Source organism: Equus quagga, chromosome 20 (assembly GCF_021613505.1).
Source record: "Equus quagga isolate Etosha38 chromosome 20, UCLA_HA_Equagga_1.0, whole genome shotgun sequence".
In the NCBI taxonomy this organism is placed as follows: Eukaryota; Metazoa; Chordata; class Mammalia; order Perissodactyla; family Equidae; genus Equus; species Equus quagga.
In genome coordinates, this window is record NC_060286.1 from 134840 (window position 1) to 149107 (window position 14268).

A 14268-nucleotide genomic window follows, 5' to 3' on the forward strand; every position below is an offset into this window, starting at 1 on the left:
AGGTAACTAAGTTTGTAGGGGAGGTAACTAAGCCTGTAGGGGCCATCTTCATCAAGCTAGCACCCCAGGAGAGAAGACAGCGAGGGCCAACTGAGAACTCCAGTGGGATCATGCACATGAAAGAAAGCGCCCCACCCCCTGCCCGGCGCTCCAGCTCAGCCAGTCAGCCAGAGTGCGCACAGAGAGAAAAGCAGCCAGTGGCTGGAGCAAGTGAGCCACAGATCACAGCAGCATCAGAATATACAGCCCCTGACTCCCACTCAGTGGTGGCAGGCGGAAGCTGTGACCAGATACTATCACTATGCAGAGGCAAAAAGCCACAACATCAAGCAGTATGAAAAAGTATCTTAAATCTCCAGACCAGAAATCAATCCTGAAGGCACAAAAATTTATAATCTAAATAACAGAGAATTCAAAATAACTATCATAAAAAACCTCAATGAGTTACAAGAAAATACAGATAGACAGTTCAGTGAAATCAGGAACTATTTCAAAAAGAGATCAAAACTATAAAGAGGGGCTGGCCCCGTGGCTGAGTGGTTAAGTTTGCGCGCTCCGCTGCAGGCGGCCCAGTGTTTCATTAGTTTGAATCCTGGGCGCGGACATGGCACTGCTCATCAGACCACGCTGAGGCAGCGTCCCACATGCCACAACTAGAAGAACCCACAACGAAGAATACACAACTATGTACCGGGGGGCTTTGGGGAGAAAAAGGAAAAAATAAAATCTTTAAAAAAAAAAAAAACTATAAAGAAGAACCAATCAGAAATATTTGAGAGGAAAAACACAATGGACGAGATAAAGAAAAACCGGGAATCCCTAAACAATAGAGCTGATACAATGGATGACAGAATTAGCAATTTAAAGGACAGAAATATAGAAATGCTTCAGATGGAGGAGAGAGAACTAAGACTAAAAGGAAATGAAATGAAGAAATTCTCTTGGAAATATCCAACTCAATTAGCAAATGCAACAACAGGATTACAGGTAGTCCAGAGGGAGAAGAGAAGAAGAACGGAGCAGAAAGTTTGTTCACAGAAATAATAGTTGAGAACTTCCCAAACCTGGGTAAGAGGCTGGAAATACAAGTGAAAGAATCCTGTAGATCTCCTAACTATATCAATGTAAAAAGACCTTCTACAAGGCATATAGTAGTAAAGCTGGCAAAAGTCAATGACAAGGAAAAAATATCAAGGGCAGCAAGGGAGAAGAAAGTAACTTACAAAGGAAGCCCTATCAGGGTTTCAGCAGATTTCTCAGCAGAAATCTTACAGGCTAGGAGAGAGTGGAATGATATATTCAAAATTCTGAAAGACAGAAACTTTCAGCCAAGTATACTCTATCCAGAAAAAATATCCTTCAGATATGATGGAGAAATAAAAACTTTCCAAGATAAACAAAAGTTAATGGAGTTTATCAACACAAGACCCTCCCCGTTCAAAAGAAATGCTCAAGAAGGCCCTCATACCTGAGAAAAAAAAGGGGGGGGGGCTACAAAGCCCTGAGCAAGGAGAGAAATAGGCAGGCAAAATCAGAAAACTGCAGCTCTCTATCAGAACAGGTTAGCAAACACTTAATTATAAAATTAAAGATAAAGGGAAGTAATACACCAAAAATAATCTCATCATTTTAACCACAAACTCATAATACAAGATGGAACAAATGTGAGAATAATAACTTAGAAAAGGAAGAGGAAAGAGATGGAATCAGCCTAGTCTAAGGAAATAAGTGGCCGTCAGAATGGACTCTCTCACCTATGATATTTTTATACAAACCTAATGGCAACCTCTAAACAAATAATGAGAACAGAGACACAAAGGATAAATGAGGAGATAACTAAGAAAATCATCATAGAAAACTACCTAACTGAATTGGTAGTCCAAAATACATAGGATGAGAAACAAAGTAAAGGCAGAAGAACCAGAAAACAAGTGATAAAATGGTAGTATTAGCCCTCATATATCAATAATCACTCTAAATGTTAATGGATTGAATTCTCCAATCAAAAGTCACACAATGGCTGGATGGATTTAAAAACAAGACCCAACAATATGCTGCTTCCAGGAAACACATCTCAGCTCCAAAGACAAACACAGGCTCAGAGTGAAGGGACGAAAAAAGATATTCCAAGCTAATGGCAAACAGGAGACAGTAGGTATTGCCATACTTATATTAGACAAAGTAGACTTCAAGATAAAACAGGTAAAGAGAGACAATGAGGGGCAGAATATAATGATAAAAGGGACATTCCACAAAGAACATATAACATCTATAAATATCTATGCACCCAACACAGGAGCACCAAAGTATATAAAGCAACTATTAACAAACCTAAAAGGAGACATTAACAAAAGGCAATAATAGTAGGGGACTTCAACACCCCACTTACATCAATGGACAGATCATCTAGACAGAAAGTCAACAAGAAATAACTGAATTAAATGAAAAATTAGATCAGATGGACTTCATATATATATATAGAACACTCTAACCAAAAACAGAAGAACACACATTCTTCTCAAGTGTGCATAGAACATTCTCAAGTATAGACCATATGTTGGGAAATAAGGCAAACCTCAATGAATTTATAAGAAGATTGAAATCATATCAAGCACCTTTTCTGACCATAATTCTATGAAACTAAAACTCAACTACAAGAAAAAAGCTGTGAAAGTGACAAATATGTGGAGACTAAACAACATGCTACTGACTAACAAATGAATCACTGAAGAAATTAAAGGAGAAACCAAAAAATATCTGGAGACAGATGAAAATGAAAACACACCATACCAACTCATATGGGATGCAGCAAAAGCAGTCCTAAGAGGCAAATCATAGCAATACAGGCCCACCTTAACAAACAAGAAAAATTTCAAATAAGCAATCTTAAACTACACCAAACAGAATGAGAAAAAGAAGAACAAACAAAGCCCAAACCTGGCAGGAGAAAAATAATTAAAAAGAGCAGAAATAAATGAAATTGAAACAAAGACAGTAGAAAGGATCAATGAAATGAAGAGCTGGTTATTTGAGAAGATACACAAAATTTACGAATCCTTACCCAAACTCACTATGAAAAAAAGAGAGAAGGCTCAAACAAATAAAATTAGAAATGAAAGAGGAGAAATTATAATGAATACCACAGAATTACAAAAGATTATAAGAGAATATTATGAAAAACTATAGTCCAACAAATTGGACAACTAGAAGAAATGGATAAATTCTTAGACTCCTACTACCTCCCAAAACTGAATCAAGAAGAAATCAAGAATCTGAATAGATCAATCCAAGTAAAGAGATTGAAAAAGTAATCAAAAACCTCCTAAAAAATAAAAGTCCAGGATCAGATAGCTTCTCTGGAGAAGTCAACTAAACATTCAAAGATTTAGTAACTATTCTCCCAAACAATTCCTAGAAATTGAGGAAGACAGAACACTTCCTAACACGTTGTATGAGGCCAACATCACCCTGATACCAAAGCCACACAAGGACAACACAAAGAAGGAAAATTATAGGCCAAAATCACTGATGAACATAGATGCAAAAATCCTCAACAAAATATTGGCAAACTGAATACAGTAAAACATTAAAAAGATCATACATCATGATCAAGTGGTATTTATCACCAGGGACACAGAGATGGTTCAACATTCGCAAATCAATCAATGTGATACACCACATAACAAAAGGAGGAATAAAAACCACACAATCATCTCAACAAACGCAGAGAAAGCATTTGTCAAGACCCAAATCCATTCATGATAAAAACTCTCAATAAAATGGGTATAAAAGGAAAGTACCTCAACATAATAAAGGCCATATACAACAAACCCACAGCCAACATCATACTCAATGGGGAAAAACTGAAAGCCATCCCTCTGAGATCAGGAACAAGAAAAGGATGCCCACTCTCACCATTCTTATTCAACATAGTACTGGAGGTTTTGGCCAGAGAAATTATGCAAGAAAAAGAAACAAAAGCTATCCAAAGGCAAGGAAGAAGTGAAACTCTTCCTATTTGTGAACAACATGATTTCATACATAGAAAACCCCAAATAACCTATAAGAAAACTATTAGAAATAATCAACAACTACAGCAAAGTTGCAGGATACAGAAGCAACTTAGAAAAATCAATTGCATTTCTATATTCTAATAAACTAACAGAAAGAGAACTCAAGAATATAATCCCATTTACAATCACAACAAAAAGAATAAAATATCTATGAATAAATTTAACGAAGGAGGTGAAAGACCTATACAATGAAAACTATAAGACAGTATTGAAAAAAATTGATGATAACATAAAAAAATTGAAAAATATATCATGCACACAGATTGGAAGAATAAACACAGTTAAAATGTCCATACTACCTAAAGCAATCTACAGATTCAATGCAATCCCAATCAGAATCCCAATGACATTCTTCACAGAAACAGAACAAAGAATCCTAAAATTCATATGGGGCAACAAAAGACCCCAAATAGCTAAAGCAATCCTGAGAAAAAAGAATAAAGCTGGAGATACCCACAATCCCTGAATTCAAAATATACTACAAAGCTATAGTAATCAAAGCAGCATGGTACTGATACGAAAATAGACACACAGATCAATGGAAGAGAACTGCAAGCGCAGAAATAAAACCACACATCTATGGACAGCTAATCTTCAACAAAGGAGCTAAGAATATACAATGGAGAAAACGTCTCCTCAAAAAATGGTGTTGGGACAACTGGACAGCAACATGCAAAAGAATGAAAGTAGACCATTATCTTTCACCATACACAAAAATCAACTGAAAGTGGATCAAAGACTTGAGGGTAACATCTGAAACCATAAAACTTCTAGAAGAAAATATAGGCAATTCACTCTTTGACATCGGTCTTAGCAGCATCTTCTTGAATACCATGTCTACTTGGACAAGGGAAACAAAAGAAAAAATAAACAAGAGGAACTTCAACAAACTAAAGAGCTTCTGTGAGACAAAGGAAACCAAGAACAAAACAAAAAGACAATCCACCAAATGGGAGAAAATAGTGCAAATCATATATCCAACAGGAGTTCATCTCCATAATATATAAAGAATTCACATAACTGAACAACACAATCAAAAAACAGGCAGAAGATATGAACAGACATTTTTCCAAAGAACATATACAGATGGTCAATAAACACATGAAAAGATGTTCAATATCACTAATCATCAGGAAAATGCAAATCAAAACTACACTTAGATATCACCTTACACCTGTTAGAATGGCTATAATTACCAAGACAAAAAACAACAAATGTTGGAGAGGGTGTGGAGAGAAGGGAACCCTCATACCCTGAAGGTGGGAATGCAAACTGGTGCAGCCACTGTGGAAAACAGTATGGAGATTTCTCAAAAAGTTAAAAATAGAAATACCATATGACACAGCTATCCCACTATTGGCTATTTATCCAAAGAACTTGAAATCAACAATACAAAGGGACTTATGCACCCCTATGTTCACTGCAGCCTTATTCACAATAGCCAAGAGATGGAAGCAACCCAAGTGCCCAGTGACTGACGGATGGATAAAGAAGACGTGGTTTATATATACAATGGAATACTACTCAGCCATAAAAAAAGACAGAATCATCCCATTTGCAACAACATGGATGGACCTTGAGGGTATTATATTAAGTGAAATAAGCCAGACAAAGACAAACACCATATGATTTCACTCATATGTGGAAGATAAACTAACACATAGTGCTCCTTATGTCACTTTAGAAATGTAGAAAAGCATAAATTTATAATATTCTAGCTATGTTTAGCATAAACTCAAAACAACTGAAATCAAGAAATGCAGGTTACATCTGTTGTGCCCCTGAATCCACTATTATACAAGGTAAGCATTGGAAAAGGCCTTTCATAAGACAATATTTTGTTCTAAAACTGGATAAATAATAAGAATACTGGAGAATACTCTCTGCAGCAGGTGCCACAATCACCTGCAGTTTACACATGTGGGAACAGAGGTGCAGAGAAGTTCACACGCAGCCAATGAGGAATCGAGCAAGGATTTGAAGCCAGGCAGTTTGACTCTCTAGAATCCATGTGCTTTATTTCAGCCTAGTTTAAGTACTTCAACTGGCCATCAGCCACACTAGTCTCAGAAATAAAAAGTAATCCAAAGACATACAAACATTTGGCAGTGGACTAGAGAAGCTGTATATATGCATAATGAGTGAACAATAAAACAGAGCTACTCAATGAATCTTCAGCTCACAAACATCTTGCCCTGTGCCAACAAAAGCTGGAAAATCATGTATTAAAATATACAATCTTTAGCTGATCTAGATTTTCTTCTTTCAGATAACACTCTTATTATAAATATACTCACAAATGTTTCCAGGAATGCATTTTTTATTATTTGAACTATGTCTTCCGCATGGGTATTAGTTAACGGAATGCTCTCTATCTTGCCTCCTTTGTGTCTGGCAAGCAGCAGGGCTGGAAGAGTTGCAGCATATTTATTTGACCTATAGAGAAATGTAGTATCAAAATTCCCAAACAAATATAGCAAGTCATCACAAACATGAACAATTAGGCCAAGAGGGCACAGTGTGAAGCAGCAAAAGAGGAGCCCTACTACTAATAAAAACATGAGCTCGAATTCCAGAGAAACGTATCTTCCCTGTGAGGCTATCTGAGGAAGTTCAGAGCCTTGGTGACCTAGGTTAACAGAAAGCAACAGACAATAATCCAGGCAGATTTTTTGTTTCTAGACAACTGACTCATAAAGAAAATGTCTAAATAGGATTAGGAACACACTGAAAGTTCTCACCCTTTGTGGACTGCTCATCAAACTCCTCAGCAAGGAGATGGGCACTTATTAGAAACCTACTATTTGCCAGCAACTATACTAGGTGCTTTTAGTTTTCATTCAGCCCTCAGAACAGCCCTATAAAGTTGCCACTATCATTCCCATTTTACAGATGAGGAAACCAGGACTCAGAGAGTGACAAATGGCAGAGACAGAATTCAAACTGAGGTACTCCAGATATAGAGTCTGTGCTCTCTCCACCGAAACAGAGCTCAAATCTGCTCCCTCCTTCTAGTACTTCTGCAAACTAAGCCTAAAAGAAAAATCACTAAACAAAACAGGAAAAAATGCTTTGTGTGAAATTACCAGTGAGGTAGCCACACTTAGATCATGTTAAAACTCAATTCATGCTAGAACAAAGTATAGACATTATAATATTATAGGTATTAGTAAAGAGCCCAGGCTTCAGATTACCTGGAGGACCCTCCTAGTTGACCAGTTAGTTATAAACAAAACACACTCTGCAAACTGCTGGTCTAGCTCTTTGGACCATAGTTAAACGCACAATGACAGCAGAATACAAAATAGTGGGTGACTGACTGTCCATCTATCAGGTGAACAAGTCTCACATTTTCTAAAGTTCTGGAGTTCAGCATGTACTTTTCAAAAATCACTGATTTCATGGGTAGAACAGAAGCTTGATCATCAAAAGCATATGTCACCAACATGCAGGATGAAAGACTTAAGGTCACAAATCACAATTAGGAATATTAGAGTCAGAACTTAATAAAGACAAACTAGGGCTTAACAACTCAACTTGCATCTGAAAATAAGCCACTAATGCAGAATGTGATGTGTATTGATAATAATCTCCACGTTTTCGGTTCAGTCCTTCATTCTGCAGCAACTAAAATATCTGATAGTTCACAGGAGTCCCCAAATTATACAAATAAAGCCACCTTAGTGGCTAAAAAAGCACTGATTAAATGTATGTTTGCAATAGCTTAAAATTAGTTAGAACTATCAGGTACAGTCGCATCACCTAAAATTCTGGGAGAAATATGGAAAAATTGTGATTTTTATGTCTAATTTAGTGTCAAATCAAAACCTAGACACCCAAGAAGTACAGTTTCCCAAAAAATGATAACTCCCAAGAATCAAAACTGCAGCTAACAGAATCCAAAGAGGAAATTTTTTATAGGAAAATGAAGTATTATGAATCGAGGTTGCCCTGTGGGGGCTCTAACCTAAAGTAAAAGAATACATGCAAATTCTAAATAGTGAGGCGGCACTTCACAGATTTTCCCAGAAGGAATTAAAAACTTAGCTATGGTGCTGTTCTACCTTCCTTCATCAACTGTGTAAAGATAAGCAACACAGATATGATTTTGCAAACTTCTTCCTCCCCAAAGTTAGAAGACCAATAAACTTACAATATCAAAACATCTTCTTCAGAATAAATTCCAGTGATAACACATCCTCTTAGGTAGTTTCCTGCTTCAGTGAAATCTTCTTTTGCTATAAATATACAGATAAGACAAAAATCTGAAACCTTTAAATCTATGAGTGCTATTCAACCAATAAACAAATTTATAAATGGTAGTGCTTTGTTATTAATTAATTATGAAGATAAATACTTAAGTGCAGACCTTACATAACTCAGTGGTTCTAACATAAATCTGTGTTTTTTATGACATTTGATTACTACAGAAATGTAAGTTGATATAGTGCAACTATGATTCTCTAAGCAAATGTACTCCAAATATAATTTATAAGATTTATAGCACTCTAATCATACAGAGTTACTGAATAAATATCTGTTGCATTTTCATTTACTCCTAAGACAGAGTAAATGGAGACAGCTGTCCTACATGTAGCCTGGAAAGAGAAGCAGGGTATGTGAAATGACATACACATTATAGTCACAAAATCTAAAAATGCCCGTATGCATAGAAAAAAGTAGAAGACTGGAAATTCTAGTCCTCTAACAGTATCTGTTAGGGTTCTGTGATTAGGAGGAATTTGTTTCTTCTTTTTTATTTCTTGTATTTTTTGTAATGTGTTTTTGTTACTTTTGAACTTTGATTAATTTGTGTATCAGTCTTTTCTCATTTGTTAGGACATACATATTCAAAATAAAAACTATTATTTCTGTAGAATTCTGAATTTTCATAAATAATAGCATATTCTGGATCATGTTATAACCAAGAAGCAAGTCTGAATTAAATAGTTGTAGACTAATGAGAAAAGAGCAGAGGTGGACTTATATGAACGATACAGTCTTGCCAAGTGAAGCCAAAAGATAGTTCAGCTCAATGCATGAAAGGTTCATAGCAGTTCAAATAGAAAAACACTGATGTAAAAATTGAGTCATGTAGTAGCCAGTAGTCTGGGCACACTGAACCTAAAAGATCTGTACCTCAGCAGTCAGCACAATATTCATGATGTGAGCATCAACACTGTTAACACAAGATCATTTTCTTTAAAAAGGATGCATACTTTCCACTGGATTGAGAAATACCGTAGGAAATCTAGCTTACTAGAGTGGCACAGTCAGCCAGCAGGCAGCATTGAGAGTTCATGTATAATCACAAATTTAATGAGAAACTAGTAACCCATGAAAATATTTTCTTTAGCCTGTGCTACACCAAAGTAGAAAAGATTCACAAGAAAACTAAGCATCTAGAAAGGACTGAGTGCCTATACTTTCATTTCTAAGAGAAAACAGGGCTAAATTCTGGTCAATAATTGAAGATTGTTATCTAAAGCAATGACATAATGGAATGTGTTTCAGCTTTCTCTTTTCTTTTTTGATACATAATAGTGGAAAATTATACTAATACTCCCATATAATTTTCTCATACAGAAGCCTTTCTACTCATGAATATGTTTCTTGAAAGTCTCTTCATGAATCCATTTGTTAATAAATCCTAAGTTACTTGTGGCATGGGAACATTTAAGACTGTTGACCTAAGATGAATATCCATTTCCACTACATCAGAGTATAAATTTTCCTGTGAACATTGAAAACCAGGCATATTCTCCCCTTGGTGAAAACTGCATATATGTCAGAATATATGGCAACCCCAATAAAAGAAATAATCAGTTATCTACATAAAAAGTTTATTTAACCACTATAAATATATTTGAGATGTAACATTAATAGTGACCTACAATATTTAGCTATTTAACTATAAACATATTTTAATTGCATAAAATAAATACATTAATTTAGCAATACTTTTTCCACTATCACATCTTATTGAATAGTTATATTCAATAACTAAACAATAAATATATTTTAAATAAAATTTTATTTATTAAAATAAATTAAAAATAAATAACTAAATAATAAATAATAACAAATAAATGCACACATACAGATACATCTATTTTTTTAGCTCTGTCGGCAGAGAGAGTCAAGAAGAAAGAACACTCCAGTAACTAAAAGCACTCCTAATCCCTACAACATGGTTTCTAAATTCAATGTCCCACTAAAAGGAACCTGAACTCCTTGGAGAAATGGCTGATTCCAGGAATGAGGCTAGGAACATTTTGTGCCAAAAGGACACATTCAAAGAATGATGGAGACATGTCAAAAGGACATAGGAGTCAGATTGAAGGGGCTCCCACTGACCAAATCTGGGACAATTTGAGCAAAAAAAATGATAGTAACTGATTATAACCCATTTAATAAAATAAAAGTTCGGGCATCCACACCGATAAGCGAACAAATAAGAAGAGAAAGCTCTTTCTTACAGTAGTATGCCAACTAATAAATGCAGAAGGAATAACGGAGATAGAAATTTTCCACTTGGCAAACATAGAAATAGCTCTTTGAGGCAATGGCCTTTAAAACTGGAGTGCAAAAGTATAATGAGAAACAGGACATTTACAGAGTTTTAAATTATATCCCCACAAGATACTTATTAATCAGAGGAAAACAGTAGAGGGACCTGGCAAATACACTAGTGGACAAAAGAGACATTTCAGCCCTTGTGGAACTCGCATTATATTAGTCTTCAAATCATTAGGATCTATATGAATAACAAATCAATATCTGATAGAAAATAAGTGCTCAGTAAATGCCAATACTCAGTTTTTATGAGTAAAATACAAATGTACATAAAAATGTTAACAAACTCATAATAGCCTTTTACTGTTATACATTTTTTCATTCAATAGATGTTGAAGGTCCAGCAACTATCATGTGAAGAGTCTGCAAAAAACAAAAATAACAAAAAAAGAAGAGGAACTAATATCCAAACGAAAAGGCTGGCAACAATCAATCCAGTGAATAACAACAAAGCATCACATCCAGATTACATCATTCTGGCACACCAGAACTACCTGTATATAATTTAACATTATACTTTTGACTTTTGTTGACAGATAATTACATGTAAATTCTATCATCATTTGTACACAAATATGATCAATTACACTGTTCCTCGTGCTGGTCTCTTATATAAAACACAATGTGAAAAATTCCTCTCAGCATTTACAACCAGGAAAAGTTTTCGCTATGAATGAGTCAGGAACCTAATTTGTATGTTGCCATTTACAATGATGATAAGATGGCAAAAATTTCATCTTTGTTTCTGGTTGCCACCAGATTGCTTAGAGTTAAGTTTTATGATCAACTGCAGTGTTTTATAGATATTCCACATAATTATCCCCTACTCTTTTATTGCTTAACTCTTATCCTTTTTTTAATGATTTTATCATGTTTGTACTTTTTATTATCTGAAGACTTTAATTCTTTTTGGAAGGAGGCCCAGTGTAAATAATGAGAACTTCAGGGCGCCAGACACTTGAGGTAGACAGTCAACAGCAGGAGCAAAAATGTTAGAAAGACAAAGGAGTAAAACAAAGACTCATTCACTTCCCATTTTCATAAAGAAAATACAAATTAAAAAGCTATGCCCTCTAGGATTTTGCCTTCTAAGATGGTAAGTCACAAAGCATACATTAATATTCTTATTATTTCTTTCTAGTAAGTTCTTTTGGCTTTTATTTTAAAAGATTTTGAAGACAAAGTTGAGAGAAAAAATTACTAGACAGAAATTGTAGAAAGCAAAATTTAATAGTTAATAGCATCCACTATATACAAATATAATGCTAGAGATGTGGATCCTCTTCCAATATAAATATCCTTAAAAGTTCATTCTGAATTTAAAATTCATCTCAAATGAAAGAAAAATAAGAAGCGGGGAGGTTTGCTAGATAAATGGTAAGAGTTATCATGTTATGAAGAAAACACTAAGGGTTTTGTTATCCAGTCAAGAGCCCATCCACAAGCAAAGGCAAGAGACTAACATTCTAAGTAATACTATTGGTCAGAAAAAATACCCTATGTGTACTGTTCCTTTAAAACTTACTGAAAGATACATTCCTATGAAGCAAGAAAAAAATAAAGAGTTAGAGTCTAAGAAAAGAGAAGTTGTAATATTAAAAGAACACTATAGCCTATGATGCTATGTAAAACTATCACAGTAAAATTAATTGCTATAAGCACTATATCAAAGCTGAATGCAAAAACAATTTAAAATGCATCAAAAATAAGATGAGTTAATAAACGGATAGAGGGATAGACAGATGTACAGGTATGTGTTACATCAAGTACAGTTAAAGGCTAATGGTAGACTCTAGATGGTGGGTATATGAGTGTTTGCTGTAAAATTCTCAACTTTGCTGTTTGAAAATTTTCATAATAAATGTGGAAAAAATAAATGCAAGAGATTTTTGGAAGAGAAATACATAATGCAAAAAAATAAAAGCTCAGCAATAATGATAATCTGTGTTTCATAATATGAGACCATAGAGGCTCATATAGAGAAAAAGATATAGAAAAAATTAAAAACATCATCATCTTCCAAATGAAGGAATCAAAATGATTGAAATGGTCTTTAATTTTACAGATTCCATTTTTTTTTAAAGAACACTTTCTCTAGCCCTGAAGAAAATAAAAACCAAAAGAAGTCTACTCCACACAGAAAAAAGTAAAGAAAAATAACTAAAGAAATACCAAAGAAGTATAAAACAAGCAACAGACATCTAAATAGGTCTAGACAATGTGTAAATGGTTAAAGTTCACCCAGAAGAATCCATAGGCAATAATGACAAGAAAATGTAAAAAGACAATTAAGAGACTTGACCCAATCATATATTCAATATTATAAAACTAATAGACTAAGGATCAATAGGTAAAGTGAATAAAATAGAAAACATTTAAACAGACATATATATACACATAGACATAAAAACACGGATTTAATACAGTGATGGTGAAATCAAAAAAAGAGGAAAAAAAAGACAACTGTTAACTACTTAGACAGAAATAAATTTGGCCTCTAACTTCATACCATGCACTAAACTATCTAAATGATTAAAGACTTTTTAAAAAGAAAAAAAGCAAAGGACACAATTAACAGACTGAAAAGGTAACCTATGGAATGGGAGAAAATACTTGCAAATCATATATATGATAGAGATTAATATCCAGAATATATAAAGAACTCCTGCAACTCAACAACCACAATAATCCGATTAAAGAATGGGTGTAGGACTTGAACAGACATTTCTACAAAGAAGATACACAAACAGCAAACAGGTATATAAAAAGATGCTCTATATCACTAATCATTAGGAAAATACAAATCAAAACCACAACGTGTCATCACCTCACACACATTAGGATGGCTACTATCAAAAAAACAGAACATAATATTAGTTTTGGTTAGGATGTGAACAAATCAGAACTGTTGTACACTGCTGGTGAGAATGTAAAATGATGCAGCCACTTCAGAAATCAGTAAGGTGGTTCCTCAAAAAATCAAAAGTAGAATTACCATATGACCCAGCAACTCTACTTCTAGGTACAAACCCAGAAGAATTCAGAGCAGGGTCCCGAAGACACATTGGTACATCCACATTCACAGCAGCATTATTCACAATAGCCAAGAAATGGAAACAATCCAAGTGTCCATCAACAGATGAACGAATAAAGATGTGATATGTACACACAATGGAATATTATTCAGCCTTAAAAAGGAAGGAAATTCTGACTCATGCTACAACATAGATGAGGCTCAAAAAAATTATGCTAAGCAAAATAAGCCAGTCAGAAAAAGACACTTTCTGATTCCACTTATATGAGGTACCTAGAGTAGTCAAATTCATAGAGACAGAAAGTAAATGGTGGTTGCCAGAGGCTGGGGGAAGGGGAAATGGAGAATTACTGTTTAACAAGTACAGAGTTTCAGTTTTGCAAGATGAAAAAGTTCTGGAGATTAGTTGCACAACAAGGTAAATATACTTAACACTAGTTAACTATATACTTAAAAATGGTTAAGATGGTAAATTTTACGTTATATGTACTTTGCCACAACTAAAAAAATATTCAAAGCAAAATTCAATATAGAGTAAGAAAATATTATAAATTAAAGCAAAAAGAAAATACAAGTGAATACTGT

The 14268-nt window shown here is 34.5% G+C and overlaps 1 protein-coding gene across 6 annotated transcripts in view; it reads right to left on the reverse strand.

Moving 5' to 3' along the window:
* Positions 1-14268, reverse strand: part of TXNDC16 (thioredoxin domain containing 16) — a 124036-nt gene that overhangs the window by 12644 nt on the left and 97124 nt on the right. For all 6 annotated transcript variants that reach the window (XM_046647794.1, XM_046647792.1, XM_046647793.1 and 3 more), the window contains 2 exons: positions 8227-8311; positions 6371-6509 (listed from right to left, as the gene is read on the reverse strand). In XM_046647794.1, coding sequence (XP_046503750.1) covers positions 6371-6509; positions 8227-8311 — 224 coding nt within the window. The remainder of the gene's footprint in view (positions 1-6370; positions 6510-8226; positions 8312-14268) is intronic.